Genomic DNA, 15770 nt, shown 5'->3' with positions numbered 1-15770 from the left:
TTAGGTAGGTGGAAGGTATTAAAGTAAAATCCACATAAAAACAGGACCCATGGCTTCCCAACAGAACATGGCCCAAAGTATCAAACTGCTTCAGTTGGCTTGCCTTCTTCCCATAGTGCATCCTGGTCCCATCTCTTTCTCAGGTAAGTGATGCAACCACCCTCTGCCATCCCCATAATGTAAAAGAAAAGGGATTCATCAGACCAGGCCACCTTCTTCCTTTGCTTTGTGGTCAAGTTCTTATGTTCAAGGGGCCATTACAAATCTTTACTTGCCCATGTTTTCTGCTTCAAACACATGAACTTATGTTAACAAATATATTTCATCCATTTCAAGGTGCTATTGTTACAAGATCCTGTTTTTAACTTGACGTGTAAGTGGTAACAATGTCATTGCTGATCGCTGTACATTTCTCGTACCTTCAATTTTTTTAAACTTGGTGGAGAATGCAAGATGACTGTATAGCATCTGGTTATTATATTTCCTGAAAGTACAGATGACAGAAGGGTAGACCATCTGAAAAATAGAAGGAATTTCTGAGATGCATAGTTGAACGCTAATTCTGTTGCCAGTTCTTCAGTCATATGTCAAGTATTTTTTTACTTCTCTTACATTTGTTTTTTGGTATTGCCCCTTGGCATCGCTGACAAGTTAAAATACATTGAATGATAACACAGCTTGACTGTGTAGGGATTGCTGTTGTACATCCTGCTTGAGGCCCCTGGAAACACCATGCTGTATCATTCTGTCAACAGTTAGTGCTCTTAGAGTGCTCTACTTTCTGTGTTATTGTGTTTCTGTGTGTGGTACAATATTTCACACTGCACTGTTCTGTGCCAAAATCAACTACCCAGTTTCCTCCCTTATATTTCCTTGCCTTGGAAGTCCAACTTCCTCCCTCATCTTTCCTTGCCTTAGAAAACACATCCCTCTGGAGCCTTGAAGAGTTGGGGCTGAACACATGGCCCTACCTCATCACTCATAGACATACCCTACATCATCATCACAAATCCGAAGCAGCCTTTTAGGGACCCCACAATCACACCACATGAATTTCCCTGACACAGTGATGTCTCACCAATGACACACTTAGTAACATCCCCAGATACCCAGTGCTACGTGCCAGTCTCCCTTTGACTTGGCACAAAAAAAGCTGTGTGTCTGGGGTTTGGGTCAGTGCCATATGGACACAAAGCCTCTGGTTCATTGTAAAAGTAGTATTAAAAATTCATTTAACACACAGGGATATGCTGCTATGTGACAGTGGGGGAGGCTCTACTAGGGGCTCTACTGTACCTTAATGGTCCCAGCTTGTGCTGACAGATAAGTTGAGCTGAATTGCACTGGACCAGGGGCTCCATCCACTTCTTGCCTCTAAATGAAACGGACTATTATTCTTTCCAACAGGCCATACAGTAGCCCTGTCCATCATTAAAGCTATATATCAAGTCTCTGCAATTGCACTTGCTCCCTTAGGATTGTATCATTGCTTTGGCCCTTAATCTGGGCAGATTTCCGTGCTGGGTTCACTATATAGGGTTTTTGTTTTTAGAACAATGAACAGCTTGCTCATGTTACTCCGCAACTGTAGTGCATACCACAATCTTCCCACATTCGCCATTAAATACTGTGGTTTCAGGTGTTTAGTGAAATGCAAGCAAATACACATGCCCCCTTTAGCAGTGGTTAAACTGAACTTTACACAGCATTTTATGGGGCGAATGTGTTGCTGTTTTTCTTTTTAGCCCTGCTAGTTGACACTATTGCATAAATGGAAAGAACTATATGTGGTTTATGTCAAGGTTAAATTGAATGTTAAGGGATTTGTTCCATAGAGAACAGCAGCCACAGTTCCACTGGTTAGAAAGATAAAAAGAAACCATGGCTGCAAGTTGCTTCATGCTGTTTTGGAGCTCAATTGCTTCTTCAAAGAAGTCACGCTAAAGTGTAGTTTCTAAATATAGAGGGAGTTTGTTAGAAAATTGCTATATTCTCTGTTGATTCTGGTTTAAACTACAATGTAAAAGTCATTGATATGCAGGTTTTATTTCTATCTCAAGTGAGCTACTCACCAATATAATTACACCCATGTATGTATGTATGTATGTATGTATGTATGTATGTATGTATGTACTAGTGATAGAACAACAACAAATGAGCATGTCTTTGGAAAGCTGCCCCTTTTCTCTGCCTAGAGAAAAGGTGTATGAGTTGAATAATGTAGTTAAGGTGAGGGATTACTCATGACAGTAGAGAAAGTTTCCATCCATCCCTCAGACTGCAGAAGTCTGTCTGTTTGCTCTAACTAATTGGTCATCCATCTGTCAAACCTTCCTTTCCATGGATGGAGCATAGATGGTTGGCCAGTAATGTAAACCAAATGTAAAGGTCAAGAAACACGCTGGAAAGAATGAGACCTAAAACGACAATGAGAGACGGATCTTTGTGCAGAGAAAGTAATTGGATAAATAGATTCAAATTGTGATTGATTAAACAAATGCTAATTTATTAATGCTAAAACTCAGTGGCTTATAGATAACTTTGACTCTACAGTCTTGCATGTATAAAATGTTTATTTTCCTCACTCCCTGTGGTTGTTTGTGCTGAAATGTCTTTAGTCTGAACAGCTCGTCTCTGTGTCCCTCATTGAAAGTGCTGTTGTTTTCTTTTAGAAAGCTGAGATGCAGCATTGACCCCTCTTAGAGAAGAGGGCTGTTGTTGTAGTACCACAGACCCCCTCCGCTTCCCCCGCCTGTCACTTCAGACAGCATCTCGCTGGAGAGCTCTCTCTCTCTCAGATCAGCACTAGACTCTCTCCTTAGTCTCAGGAAGTGTTGGAGGAAGCACTCTCAGCCCAGTAGGCTTTTCTTAGACTCCTAGGTCTCATCACATATTAATAGCCCCTTCCAGTGTTGGGGGTATTACATTGGGAAAAAATTTTTTTTTTAAAGATATCCAAGCTTTAATTATTTATTGTAAAATTGATGACATTCTCTGAGACCATTTGAAAAAGTTTTTATGTAGGCAGTGAAGTATCCATGCTGACTTTGATTGCCAGCCTAGAGGCCATTTTCCCACAAGCTCACTCACTACAAACCGCAATTAATGCGAACACACTACCCAATGTATCAACTCTTACAGTACTGCCTGTGTTCTTCTCAACAACACAGAAAATCTGTTACGCTACAAAAAGCAAGGACGCACAGTATCTGACATTTGCTTCCTGTTGAGTACAAGGAAATTGCAAGAATGTATTTTTTTAAATCGGAGAAAAAGTGAGTCAATATTTTTAGTGATTAATGGGGTACTCCAGCAAATACTGCATTTAAATTCTTAAATGAGGAGTTGATTACAAATGAGTGTCTGAAAGAAGACACTTATCCCATAGCTACATTAATGAGGTTGTTTTGTGTTGCACACAGTGCATAAAATAGTGATTTAAGTTGCTGATTATGCACTTTTTTAAATAAGTAAGGGACATTTTCAACAGTTAAATACAGAAAATAAACATTTTTTTTTAATAAATGTGTGTGTCAAAACAAGATTTGTTAAATCATAAGTGTTCTGACTTTTGTCTGAACAAAATAATTTACCTGCAGATTTGCTGTCTTTTTTTTTTTTTTTAACCAAAAAGTTCTCAGTCTTATTCACTTTGGCCAGCTGATACCTGTCTCAGTTGACCTAAGGAACCTTTTAGAGGTTGCATTTGCAGAGGTGTTTTTGATCATTAACTTCTCAAAAACAGTTTGGTGGGGCCTTTCTTTTTTAAATGCAGGAAGACATTTGAGGTGTTACCATGTGTGCTTGCTTCAGAACCACATATCCTCCTCCTGCGCGTCCTCTTGAAAAATATGAATATGTCACTTTATTGATTTTATTCAACTTTTTTTCATCCTCTTTCACTTCCTCTAGAGGTGGGGGAGGGACATATCTCTTCATGTGTTCTCTTCTCATATTGTCATTACCGAGCATTACTAAGGAGAGTTTTTTTTTATTTCCAGCTTTTGCAATTTGAAAATGGCATTCTGCTAAATTGCAATATTGATTTTAAAAATTATTGTTCCGGCCAACTTAACTCTAACCTAAACCTAATTTGAAACCTAATCCTAAAACCAAGTCTTAAACCTCAAACATGCCTTGAAAGTTGTTAGGACAGGCAAAATATCCTCTCTTCGTCAAAAGTTCCGAACTCTGTTAACTCCAATTTTTTTAGCCGGCACGCACATTGCTTTAGGCCAAGTCCCTAGTTTCCTAGATTAAAACACCAGTTTCAAAATTATACATGTTGATTAATGGACCCTAATTGATACTTATTATACGTGGAAGTGTGCCTGAAGAGAGTTTGTTTTTCTGTGACTACATTTTGTGAGTACTGGTCCTTGTCTACTGCACCACTGATTGTGTTCAGTGCAGTAGACGTAAGCAGCTTGTCTGTATACTCACACCTATTTCTCAGAGGACATCACTGCCAGTCTCATGAGTGGCAAAATTGAAATGCTCACATTGTAAACAAGTACCCACAAGAAAAAAAACAGCAATAAGTGATTCCTGTGGTTGAATTTAGTCGAGAACCTCTGCACCCTGTCCTCCTGATTAATAGCCAATGCCACTTGCTGAGCAGCCATGCTCTGCCACGGCTGGGGGTTCAGACTGAGAACAAGGCAGGAGCTGACAGTGGTGAGATATGTGCTGCTCTGCTCCACAGGAGGTAATGAATCAGTGTGGCTTCCAGGACTGAAGTGTAGACAGCAGGCGGAAGAAAAGTGATCAGTCTTTCAGGGTGAGGTACTACTTGTCCAGCATGTGGGAAAGACTAGACCTCGAAAGGGACTTAGAAAATGTTTGTAGCCCTTTCACTGCCAATTTAAAAGGACATTTTGTGGAATTTTGCCCTCGTGCTATTCTGTTAAATGGTAGCAACCTAGCATGGATGAGGGTCATGGTTGATATTTTTTATGCTCTCATTGGAGGTATTAAAATTGCAGCTTTACATTCTAGATAGGGTGCACAGGGCGAAGGGGTGTGATGTTGATGTTGATGCACTTTGAAGGAAAAACATAATTTACACGACGTGATTGGGACTCAAGCAAAGCTGTTGTGAATCGTGTGTTAATGATAATGGCTAAAGATTCAGATTTGTGTGATCATACATACACTGGATGAGAAACAGGCAGACTCACATATAAGCATTTAGGCGAAGGCATGTGTTACAGTATGATGCTTAACCTCGTACACAATGCGACAGTAGCAAAAGCTATTCAATAGTTAGTTCATACATCATATTGTTTTGAAGGAAATACAGCTGTGCAATGTTTTTGTAACACATGTGATGTACATTGGCAGCTGTGTTTACAAAAAAAAAAAAGTTTAAAGCAAACGGATAAAGCCCCCAAAAAAGTGTGAACTTGAGGACTGGGATCTCCGTCTGAAGCAGGCTTGTGTGATAGACACACAGGAAGGTGTGAAAAAGAGTAAGATAGGAGGAGACGGTAAAGAGAGTATCACTCACAGAAAGCAGTAAGCGATGGGTTGAAAGTGGGCAGAAACAGAGGGAATGTGTGGCTACAGACAGAAAAAGGAGGAGGAGAACGAAGGGTGGGTGGCGTCTGAGTTAACATTCCTGGGGAAATTCACTCCCTGTTCCCCCACAACACTCACTAAACCACTACAGAGGGGGTTCATTATTCTCACTTTACTCCTCCACTAATTATCGTTATCATTATGGTGGATAATTACCATTTCTCTGCCTAACACCCATGTAGACTGCTCTGCACTGAGTCACACACAAGGTTATCAATAGCTGCTCAATTGCAGTCTCATCTGCCTAATTATACGATTTGGGCTTTGTGATAACTGAATAGGATGTGAAATCTAGTATTATGCCTTGTGAGTACTGGTGAGATGCAGAAAGTCAGCAGAAAGCCCTGAAATAAACCAATGTGTGTGGAGCCTGTTAATTAAAAGCTGTGGCTTTTGTTGGAATAAAAATCAAGGAAATCCAGGGTTATGAAACAACTGGAAGTCTCTAAAATATCCTGCTATCCGTGTTTATTCTTATACATTTCATTAACCCGCACTATTAGCGCCAGTGCCATCAGTTCATGTAGTATTAATAAAGAAGCACAGCAGCGTACGATTTCTCACCAGACCTGCATTACCTTCCCCGGCGGTGACTTATGCTAAGCTTAGTAGCTGTGTTTGTCGAGGGAATTTCTAAATTCCTCTGTGGCATTTTGGGGTTGCAGCTGACGCCGTGAACCTGATGAATGTGCTCTCCATCTGCTGCGGCTCAGCTCAGGAGTACCAGACTGACACAGGCCTAATCAGCAGGGGAAATTCATTAGATTGGGTGTCTGTTACGTGCAGAGAAAAGCAGAGCTGAGAGGAAGTCAAGAAAGGAAAAGAGGGCACAGGGGGCATAAGTGCAGAAGGTACAGAAGAAGACGGAAAGAAGGTGACAGTGTGAATGCTTCAGTAAGTGTATGACAGGCAGTGGGGTCAGACTGGTGGAATGTGTGCCACAGAGGGCCTCATGACAGACAGGAGGCACATTCTCTTTGACCCCAATTACCAGAGGTGTTTCTCTCCAGCAGCTAATCCGTGGGCACACAGGGTGCCACCCTCCCCCCCTCTCTACTGCACAAGTTTGCTTTTCCATCCTGTTGTTTTCCCCGTGAAGTCAGATAGATGATGTCATAGTTCTGCTGATCAGGATGTGTCTGACCTTTTACAAACTTCTTGAACCGTCTGCCACACAGGAACTAGAAATATTAAAAGTTCTTAGAAAGCAGTTTTGAGGGCTTTTTTTTGGCTCCTATGTCAGACTAAGTACTTCTCCACCAACATGAGAACAATGGGTAACAGAAGTATAAGCTGATTAGTGGAACACTGAACGAGTGAGGCGGGTATAATTTTCATCTAGGACTGCTGTTGTGTCACCTTATTAGGTTTCAACATGGGTCGTGTTGTGTGTGGGTTTCTATACGTTGTCGACCCACAGGTAATCATTAATGTATTCAAATAACACTTAACACTGTTTATCTTTCGAGATCTACAATAGCTGAGGTGGTTAAATATGAAAAAGATTCTCATAACTCAACGTGGTATCTGCAGTGACTAATTTGTTAGGAACATGTCACAAGTATAGTAGTATTTTAAAAAGCAACAACAAAAAATGACCAAACTGTTATGTTTATTTATACTGAACATTTTTGCACTCTCCAAGATAAACTTTTTGTATGCAAAAGCGTACATGGCAATAAATCATTTTTTTTAAATCTGTGAAATCCCGTGATAGATGATTTGCTAATTAATAAAAAATATTGCTGATTTACTTTTCTCTTGATCCATTCACATCTGTGTAGATAATTACCTATACACTAACCCCTTTTTTAATAATCAGAAATATCTCGTTTTTATTTCTTAACCTAAACACTGATGTCCTAAACATTGTTAAAACAAACAGACAAATCAACAATTATTTAGTTGTTTATTTAGGTACAGCTGTTTTTATATATGTTTTTAAGCATGTCATCTTGGACTCTGGGAAGTTTGAGTGGATTCATTATTTATTTTTATTACTGTTTTCTGATATTTGTTTTGGCTTAACTTGATTTCTCTATTAACATTTTTATACTTAAATGTTTTCCTTTTAACAGCAGCAGTATTTTCATGTTGTCAGGGGATCATCTGACCACTGTGTCTCCTTACTTCTCTTCACAGAGACACTGATGGACTCCACCACGGCCACAGCAGAGCTGGGTTGGACAGTCTACCCCGTGTCAGGGTCAAGTGACAACAGTGTAAGTGACATGCTCTGCTTTCACTATGTACCTCCTCTAATGAGATGTAATCAAGTTTTATTTAATTATTCTAAGTACTTTAAGGACATTTACATTGTGACAACCATGAGGTATGTGGTGCTTCTTTCTTTAGTTTGAATTGCTGTTGGTACCCAGTGTTTTGGTCTCTCACTCTAAAAGATCAATTATTGAGCCTGCCTGCTCCCCAGAGTGAGATAAAACAACTGGGCGAAAAAAACAACTGCAAAGTTAGATAAAAATAATTAGAATTTAACAATGTGATTACTGGAATATAAATTCCACCTCTGTAGACATTTGAAAGAATTTTATAATTGAAGATCAGACACAGTTACATTCTTTTCATATTTGACTGCCGTTCCACAGACTCGGTTTTCTTTATTCATGCATTTCTGTTCTTTCATAATTGATCCGGATTTTGAACATTTCTATATTGTGTTTTAACAAACTTAAAGGCAAATAAGTATTGATGTACTAGGTAAACTGTGTGTTTTATGGATGCTGTTGGTGTTTGATGCACAGTATTTCCACTTGGTTTGCCAGGGCATTGGTTCCTCCTAGCCACACGCAAGCTAGGCCCAGCCGGCCAAAACCAGAGTCTCAGTCTTTTTCCCCACCACAAGATTTAGACTTCTTAGAGTGAGTCCAAAGAAGAGAAAAATGTTGTAGACTTATTTGCTGGTGCATTTAAAAAAACCACTGCCGATTTTATTCAATTATTTATGCTTATGTGGTTTGTATTAAAGATGGTTTCAATTATACCCTCTCATATTGTGTCTTTTTGCACTAAAGAAGCCAAAAAAAAAAAAAAAAAAATGCACGGAGACCTGGCCTTGAACAATTCCATGATACAACTTCAAAGTTGTTCAGTAATAATTTAGAACAACTTCATCTCTTCTAACCTGAGGGCATGATGTCTCCCCCTTCCTCCCTCCATATTCCTCCCTCCCTATTCCTCCAATCAATACCAAAACACGAAGACTGCTGGTTTACCTCTTGCCAATTCTTGATCCAATCTATGCGGATTGATCTTAGACACACACACACCAATCCGAAGACCATTTAATCTTTGCAAAAATGTTAGATTCAGCTAAACATTCACTTAACCCATATTTCACAACATGTTTAATTACTAAGTAAAAACTTCAAGGCCTTACAACAGACGTAAAGATTGAACACTTGAAGAGATCACTGGTCAGACTACTTTATAAGTTGAAACTCCTTATTCTGACCAAAGTGAGGTGAAATTGGGGTCTAAACATCAAACTTAAGAGCCTCCTCTTCAAGAGTCATCTCTGTTCCAGACATGTGGTGAACTGCCTGACTTTACAGTTGTTTTCTTTCCCAAATCAAATATATTCACATTCATTTTTACTAAAGAGCTTATCTCTGGACCTTTGAATGTGTTTTCTTTTCTCCTACTGACGTCAGATAATTCAGCGCTCCTTGCTGAAAACCACCAGAGGCAGTTATATTTTCCTCTCTTGGAGTGCAATGAAATGTGAACAAGTCCCTAAGCCCTGGATTGAGTCAGGTATAGGTTGGCCTTATCAGCGCGGGCACTGAAATTTATGATGATATGGCTGAGCTTGTCAAAGAAAGTGAAGAGTGAAGGGGGGTGGAAATTGCTTGTCCCTTATGGCCCAGGGCAACAGGTGTGGAAACGGAGCTTTTTTTTTCCTACTCGGTATAACAGTGAGAAGTGCTTTACAGAAGCTATTGTCTTACACTCATATATGCATGGCTTCATGGGCTTAGCTGCTGGATCAGTAACATCCAGCAGAGCACCGCACCAGCAGTTGGCTTTCACTGCTCTGTATGACTACATGAAATATATTCTATCCTGGCATATGATACTTTGCGACACAATGGAAAAGCAAACAAGTTAGCGTGAAATTAATCCAGAAATGTTATGACAGTTGGTATTATTTCATTTTTTGGAGGATTTTTGAATAATGCCTATCAAGTTATTAGTGTAAGACATTCCTTTACATAAAGCTTTAACATCAAGTTCTTATGGTAGGTTTTTGGAAGTGATTTGTTTAAGACAATATTCCACTTGTGCTTGTAAATCAAGTTTTATAACCCTCTCTCTGTATAGCCAGGCAGTTCTTGCTTTTAATTATGTGAGATGACAGCCAAACTTGTTTTGTCCCTCAGCCAGACCAGCAAGACATCTTTATTATTCTTGATAGCAATGCTGGAAACATTCAGAATTAGTGTAATCTTTACTAAAACAAAATTTAACCTGAGGCAGTTTGAGAAGTTTACAGTGTTCTAACTAACGTTCTACCATTTTGGCAATAAAACACTTGCCTCACCCCACCCACACAGCGAAGCTCGTGGAGTCAGAGTAGTTTGACTATAGCGTATGTAACTCTGAGCAACATTGACGAAGCTTTAACCCTAAGTGAGCACGCTCACCGAGCATGCGATCATAATGTTATGTAGAAGTATCTGACATTGTTTTACATTTTCTACATATATTAACCAGCATTATACATTTAAAAAAAAAGAGTACACAAAGCAAAATACAATACATGGTATTTCTTATTAAAATTAGTTTTGCAATAAATGTTTTGTGCGTCCTTTAACAGTTGTCTACATAAACTAACTCGGGAGTCTTGACCCAGTGAGAATCTAAGAGTGTCATGGAGTAAATATATAGCTGGCTAGAGGAACAGGGTTAAGTGGTCAGTGTTTCCGACTCAAGTGGAACTGACGGACATGGGAACATCAGGTCAGACCTCCTGACCCACTCAATGCTATGCTTAAGGACAGACAACTGCAGCCGTTTAGAAATAGACTTATGGCCTCAGGGTGCACACAGAATTACTGTGGAAGGAAACTGAGGTCTCCTGCATAGGTGGAGAACATAATAAGGTGGTGTGTGTGTGGGTTAGGTCATCATTATGGATGTGTCATAATGTGCTGTTCCAGCATATATCTAGCGTCACTTGGGGGCATGCAGTAGACTTTTGCAGGAAGGCTACAGTCAGCGTATGTTGCAAAATGTTTGTGAAACAATTCAGTTTGTTGTGATTTATCAAAGATTCTGCATATTGTATTAAATCGCTTTATAGGATTGAGGTTGTTTACATGTAAATGTGGGAATGTGTGGCAAACCAACATATTTTTTCACATACCCTTTCTTTTTCCTGAGTAATTTGCTCAACTTATTTCATTGCAGTGTATTCATCTGGGATTTAAGGTGACCACTAATATGCTATGATTCACGATTACAGTCTGTGAAATTATATTTTAGGAATTATGCAGGAAAGAAAAATGCAAACATAATCCACATGTTGCTTTGTGGAATGGGGGTATACGATGGGATTGTTCTTAGTTTCACATGTTGTGCATTAGTAGTGGACAGCAGTAATTGGAGTTGACTGCAGCAGACAGTTCTACTTATGTCTGTGTGCAAGTCTCTCCTCTCTGTGAAGTTGGCCTCCTGCAGGATTAGGCTCCCATGGCCTCTCTTGTAGTAATTGAATGCAGAGAGTGGGTGTCGTTTGTCCTCTATCCCTCAAGGGAAGGCACTCGTGCTCTGACAGATTTCTCACAACTCCAAATGGGGTGAATGTGCCTTGGGACTTTTCGGCTGGGTTTCTGCTTCGGCTTGTTGCGTGGATCATTTATTTACTTCTGTCAGTGATGGAGCAGCGATATGTAATGTGGCTCTAGATCTTGAAGCTAGTTTGGGATAATTCAAACACTGTAATGACAAGATGTGATAAATACACACTTCTTGTTATGTCATAAAAATGAAATGTTTGCATGTTCTGATGTTATGTGTTCTGGTACTGTGCGTTCACACTGCAGCTTGACTGATGTGTATTTGTGGGTTTCTACTGCAGTTGTCTTTTGGGCATTTCATGCTTTTAAAAAACAATGCCAGAAATCCTTTTCCGAGGTGCACAGGCTTTTGAAATTTAGTTTGTACCAACGAACATCCTGAGGAACTTGCCACAGTTCATCTGCGGATTTCGGCTCTTTCACTGTCTTCTCTTTCTTTATGTAATCCCAGATTGGATCCATGGTATTGAGATCAGGGCTTTATGGGGGCTACACAGTCTGTTGCAGGACTTTGTTTTTGTTCTTCAGTTTAATAAATGATCTAGGGACCAATCAGACACATCTCTCACGGTGGACACCTCAAGTGCACAAAACTGTATAGTAAACATTTTATCTGTACGTTTTTTTTTTTTTTTTTTTTTAAAGCTGCATTTGTGATTTACTGTCCTTTGTAATTATATATCAGAAGGTAACTCACTTTTGATCTATAAATAACCTTTTAATGATTATTTGCCCTAGTGATTTGTGCAGTAATGAATGCAGTTCCTTGTATTTGAGGTTTATTCTTTATTTTGTCCTCCAAATAAAAGTTAATTATTTTGAATTGCTGTAATGAGCCTCAGCAACTCTTCCACTTGAATTTACTAGACAGATGAATTTATCAAAAAAGTGAATGGGTGTTGACGACTAGAGCTCACTAGGAGTGTAGTTATGGTCAAGTTCTTGCAGCCAGCAAACTCTTTGACCGTCTGGGCTTTGGCTAAGTTTCCTAGTGGTGCAGATGTACAGGAAATTGAGAATTCTGACAGCTTGATCGTGTTGCTTGTTGTATGAATGCTTTCTAAGAACATAATAGTCCCAGCAGGGCAATATAAGGGGTGACACTTCAGCAACCATGTGTCTGCTTGCAGACAGTTAGCTGCTGATGCATGCGTGACTGTCCTTGAAAGTGGATATCCTTTCACATTAGTCCATTCATTCTCAAGGTTTCTGCCACAGTTTAAAATGATTTTGTTTGTTTTAATTTTAGCTCGACAGAAACTGTTGATTTTTATCTTTTGAGTCAATGTAGAATGTTGTTAATTCCTGTAAGGCTATAACTTCTATATACAAACTGTATTTGCCCTTGAGCAATATCCTGGAACCTTCAGTGCTCACTTTAAACTCTTGCATTGAAATGTCAGTTAAATGGACAGGATTTAAATATAAATCGGCACTAGCAGTCCCTGGCAGCCCCTGCATGCAGCTCCTGAATTTTATAATTACATGTTATAAGAGGTCCAAGAAGAAATGGCACCGTGGACTTGAATGGTATTGTTTGGATTAGTGAATGGAGCATTTCTGTTTGTTGAATTGTCTCAGCTGTAGCTGTCACTCTAGTCTATAATTTAGTGTGTACAGTGTGTTCCGCTTGGCTTTACAGCTAAAGCAGACCTACAGTCATGGAGATGTATGGATTGTGGGTCAGCTGACCTTTTCTTTCTCTCTTCGAGTGGCAGAGGAGCTATTGATTTTGAACCTCATCCTTAGTGAACGTCACTGAACTGTATCACCTCATAATTCCAGAGGAAGTGCAACTGACACATAGTACTCTTCACTAGCTCTGCCATAGTAACCACTACAGTCTATTCAGGTTTGTTTTGTGTGTGCAGTGCACGTGTCTTATGTAATACCTGAGCAGCACTACTAATTAAAACTCTACAGCTCAAAATCTAGTACCAAGAGCAGTTTTATTAATAATGTGTTTATGACCAGGAAGAACAACAAGAACTGACTTTTGATTTAATTCTTGTTACAACAAGGTGATTACTAATGGTTTGATGATGATGATGGATCTTCTTCTGCTTTTCCTTTCAGCGTTTCCCTTTCAGGGGTCACCACAGCAAATCATGTGCCTTCATCTAACCCTATCCTCTGCATCCTCTTCTGTCACACCAACTAACTTCATGGCTCTTTGGTCGTCCTCTAGACTTCCTGCGTTGCACCTCCAGCCTCAGCATCTTTCTACCGATATATGCACAGTCTCTCATCTAAACGAAACCACCTCAATCTGGCCTCTCTGACTTTATCTCCACAACATCTAACATCTTTCATTTTCCTCATTCATAAACTCTTCAAAGTACTTCTTCCATCTTCCCATCATACTCCTGATGTTGTCCACCTGAGTGCTTCTACCTCCGCTCTTATACATCACCTTGTGTTCCTGCCTCTTCTGGAAGAAAGTGTTCACTACAGCCATTTCCATCCTCTTTGCATAGTCTACCACCATCTGTCCTTCTGTGTTCCTGTCCTTAAGACCAAACCTGTCCATCACATTTTTATCACCTCTGTTCCCTTCACCTACATGTCCATTGAAATCTGCACGAACCACCACTCTCTCACCTCTGGGGATGCTCTGCATCACTTCGTCTAACTCACTCCAGAATTTCTCCTTCTTTTCTTACTCACATCCTACCTGTGGGGCATAACCACTAACCACATTGAACATCAGGGCTTCAGTTTCCAGCTTCAGACTCATCACCCTCTCTGATGTTTTTACCTCCAGAACATTCCTTACAAACTCTCTTTCAGGATAACTCCTAGTCCATTTCCTTTCCCATCCAGACCATGGTAACACAACTTAAGCCCTGCTCCTAAGCGTGTGGCCTTGCTACCTTTCCACCTGGACTCTCTACCTTCCCTCTCATAGTCCCAACAATCAAAGTCCCTACACTCTGGGCAACCTACACTGTTAGCGGTCATTGTTAACACGGGCCGAGGCGATCTGGTATGGATGTCAGATTTGGTGTGGAAGTCGCGATTCACATGTTTAATTTGGCATGTGTTTTTCGTCGAATGCCCTTCCTGACACAACCATCTGCATTTATCCAGACTTGGGACTGACAAAAGATGACATTGGCTTGTGTGTAGTTGCTCACTGCCCAAATCTTTGGAAGTGTGTTAACTGGGTGGTTAACTTTCAGTGTCAATTCATTTAAAGTACTGGAAACGTTTGGATGCAGACAGTTGTTCCCCAGAACAAAAGAGGACTGTTCAGCTGGTTACTGTCATATCAGCAGTAGGAGATGTTATGTCCTCAACACACATCCACCATTAGGTACCATACTATCTGCAGCTGGTGTCAGCAATGTTTAGTGGGAGGTTCCCCTGTCGTCAGTGATCTTTGCTAGTCTGGATAGAAGATTAACAAATATCTCGGACAATGTAAGTAGTTAAGAGTTGGAACAAAACATAATTACCATCTATGTTAGAATAATTTAAAGTGAATGATACTTAAAAACCGATAACAATATCAGTTACCTGAATACCCATAGAACATAGAGCATGTCGATACTTGTACAGCTGTTTTCAGCACCCAATCCCTACTGATGACAGTTGAGCGAAAACAGTTTGTATATTTAACGCAGCAAATTTCCCATGCAGGTGAGTAACAGATGGGTAACACACGACAGCTTAAATCAAATACTTCCAACACTATTTAACCCAGAATTATTCTCAGGTGAGAGCAATTAATACACAGTGCACTTTTGTTTGGTTTCAGACTATTGGATTTTCATCATTAAATTTTTATTTATTTTTTTTTTTATTTGTGGCTTTTCTCAGAGAAAGGAAACTCAGCCACTGTTCCTGTCAACAAGTACCTTGTTGTTTGTCATGAAGCTATATACTCTTATGTCTAATAACTGGAAAATATTCAAAATATCACATGTGTAAATGATAATATTTGTTATGCCTTTGGTTATTAAGAAAATGTCTTTGATCATATGAGGCTTAAACATCTGTTTATTTTCTGTGCAAGCAGCCTATGGCTTCCACTGTCAGAGAACCAGAAAAACAACACTTTGCTAAATGTAACCGGATCTCTGTAGAATAAGGTGGAGTCTTGCTTCCTTTATTATCTGAAGGCAACCCATCCCTTCTAACTAATCCGTTTTGACATCCACCGCCAGCGTTACCTCCACCTTCTGTACTTAAAACACATGACCACCCTTTTACAGCACTCTCCGTAAAGAGCCAGGGGGAAAAGCTGTGAAAATGAAGACGTTTCTTCTAATTTCACACTCTGTGCTTGATCGTTAGGCTCTTATTATGCCCCATTTGCTTCCCTCCACTGGCTGTGATGAAAGCAGGGCAAAGAGGCCATGACAGAAC

General features: G+C 39.8%; 1 protein-coding gene across 2 annotated transcripts in view; it reads left to right on the top strand.

Annotated features, from left to right (window-relative positions):
• ephb2b (eph receptor B2b) overlaps nt 1-15770 on the top strand; it is a 126494-nt gene that overhangs the window by 40617 nt on the left and 70107 nt on the right. For both annotated transcript variants that reach the window (XM_067505111.1, XM_067505110.1), the window contains exon 2: nt 7723-7802. In XM_067505111.1, the coding sequence (XP_067361212.1) occupies nt 7723-7802 (80 nt within the window). The remainder of the gene's footprint in view (nt 1-7722; nt 7803-15770) is intronic.

Source organism: Channa argus, chromosome 5 (assembly GCF_033026475.1).
Source record: "Channa argus isolate prfri chromosome 5, Channa argus male v1.0, whole genome shotgun sequence".
NCBI lineage: Eukaryota > Metazoa > Chordata > Actinopteri > Anabantiformes > Channidae > Channa > Channa argus.
The sequence above is the reverse complement of the archived record's forward strand: the minus strand, read 5'-3'. Positions and strand labels throughout refer to the sequence as shown.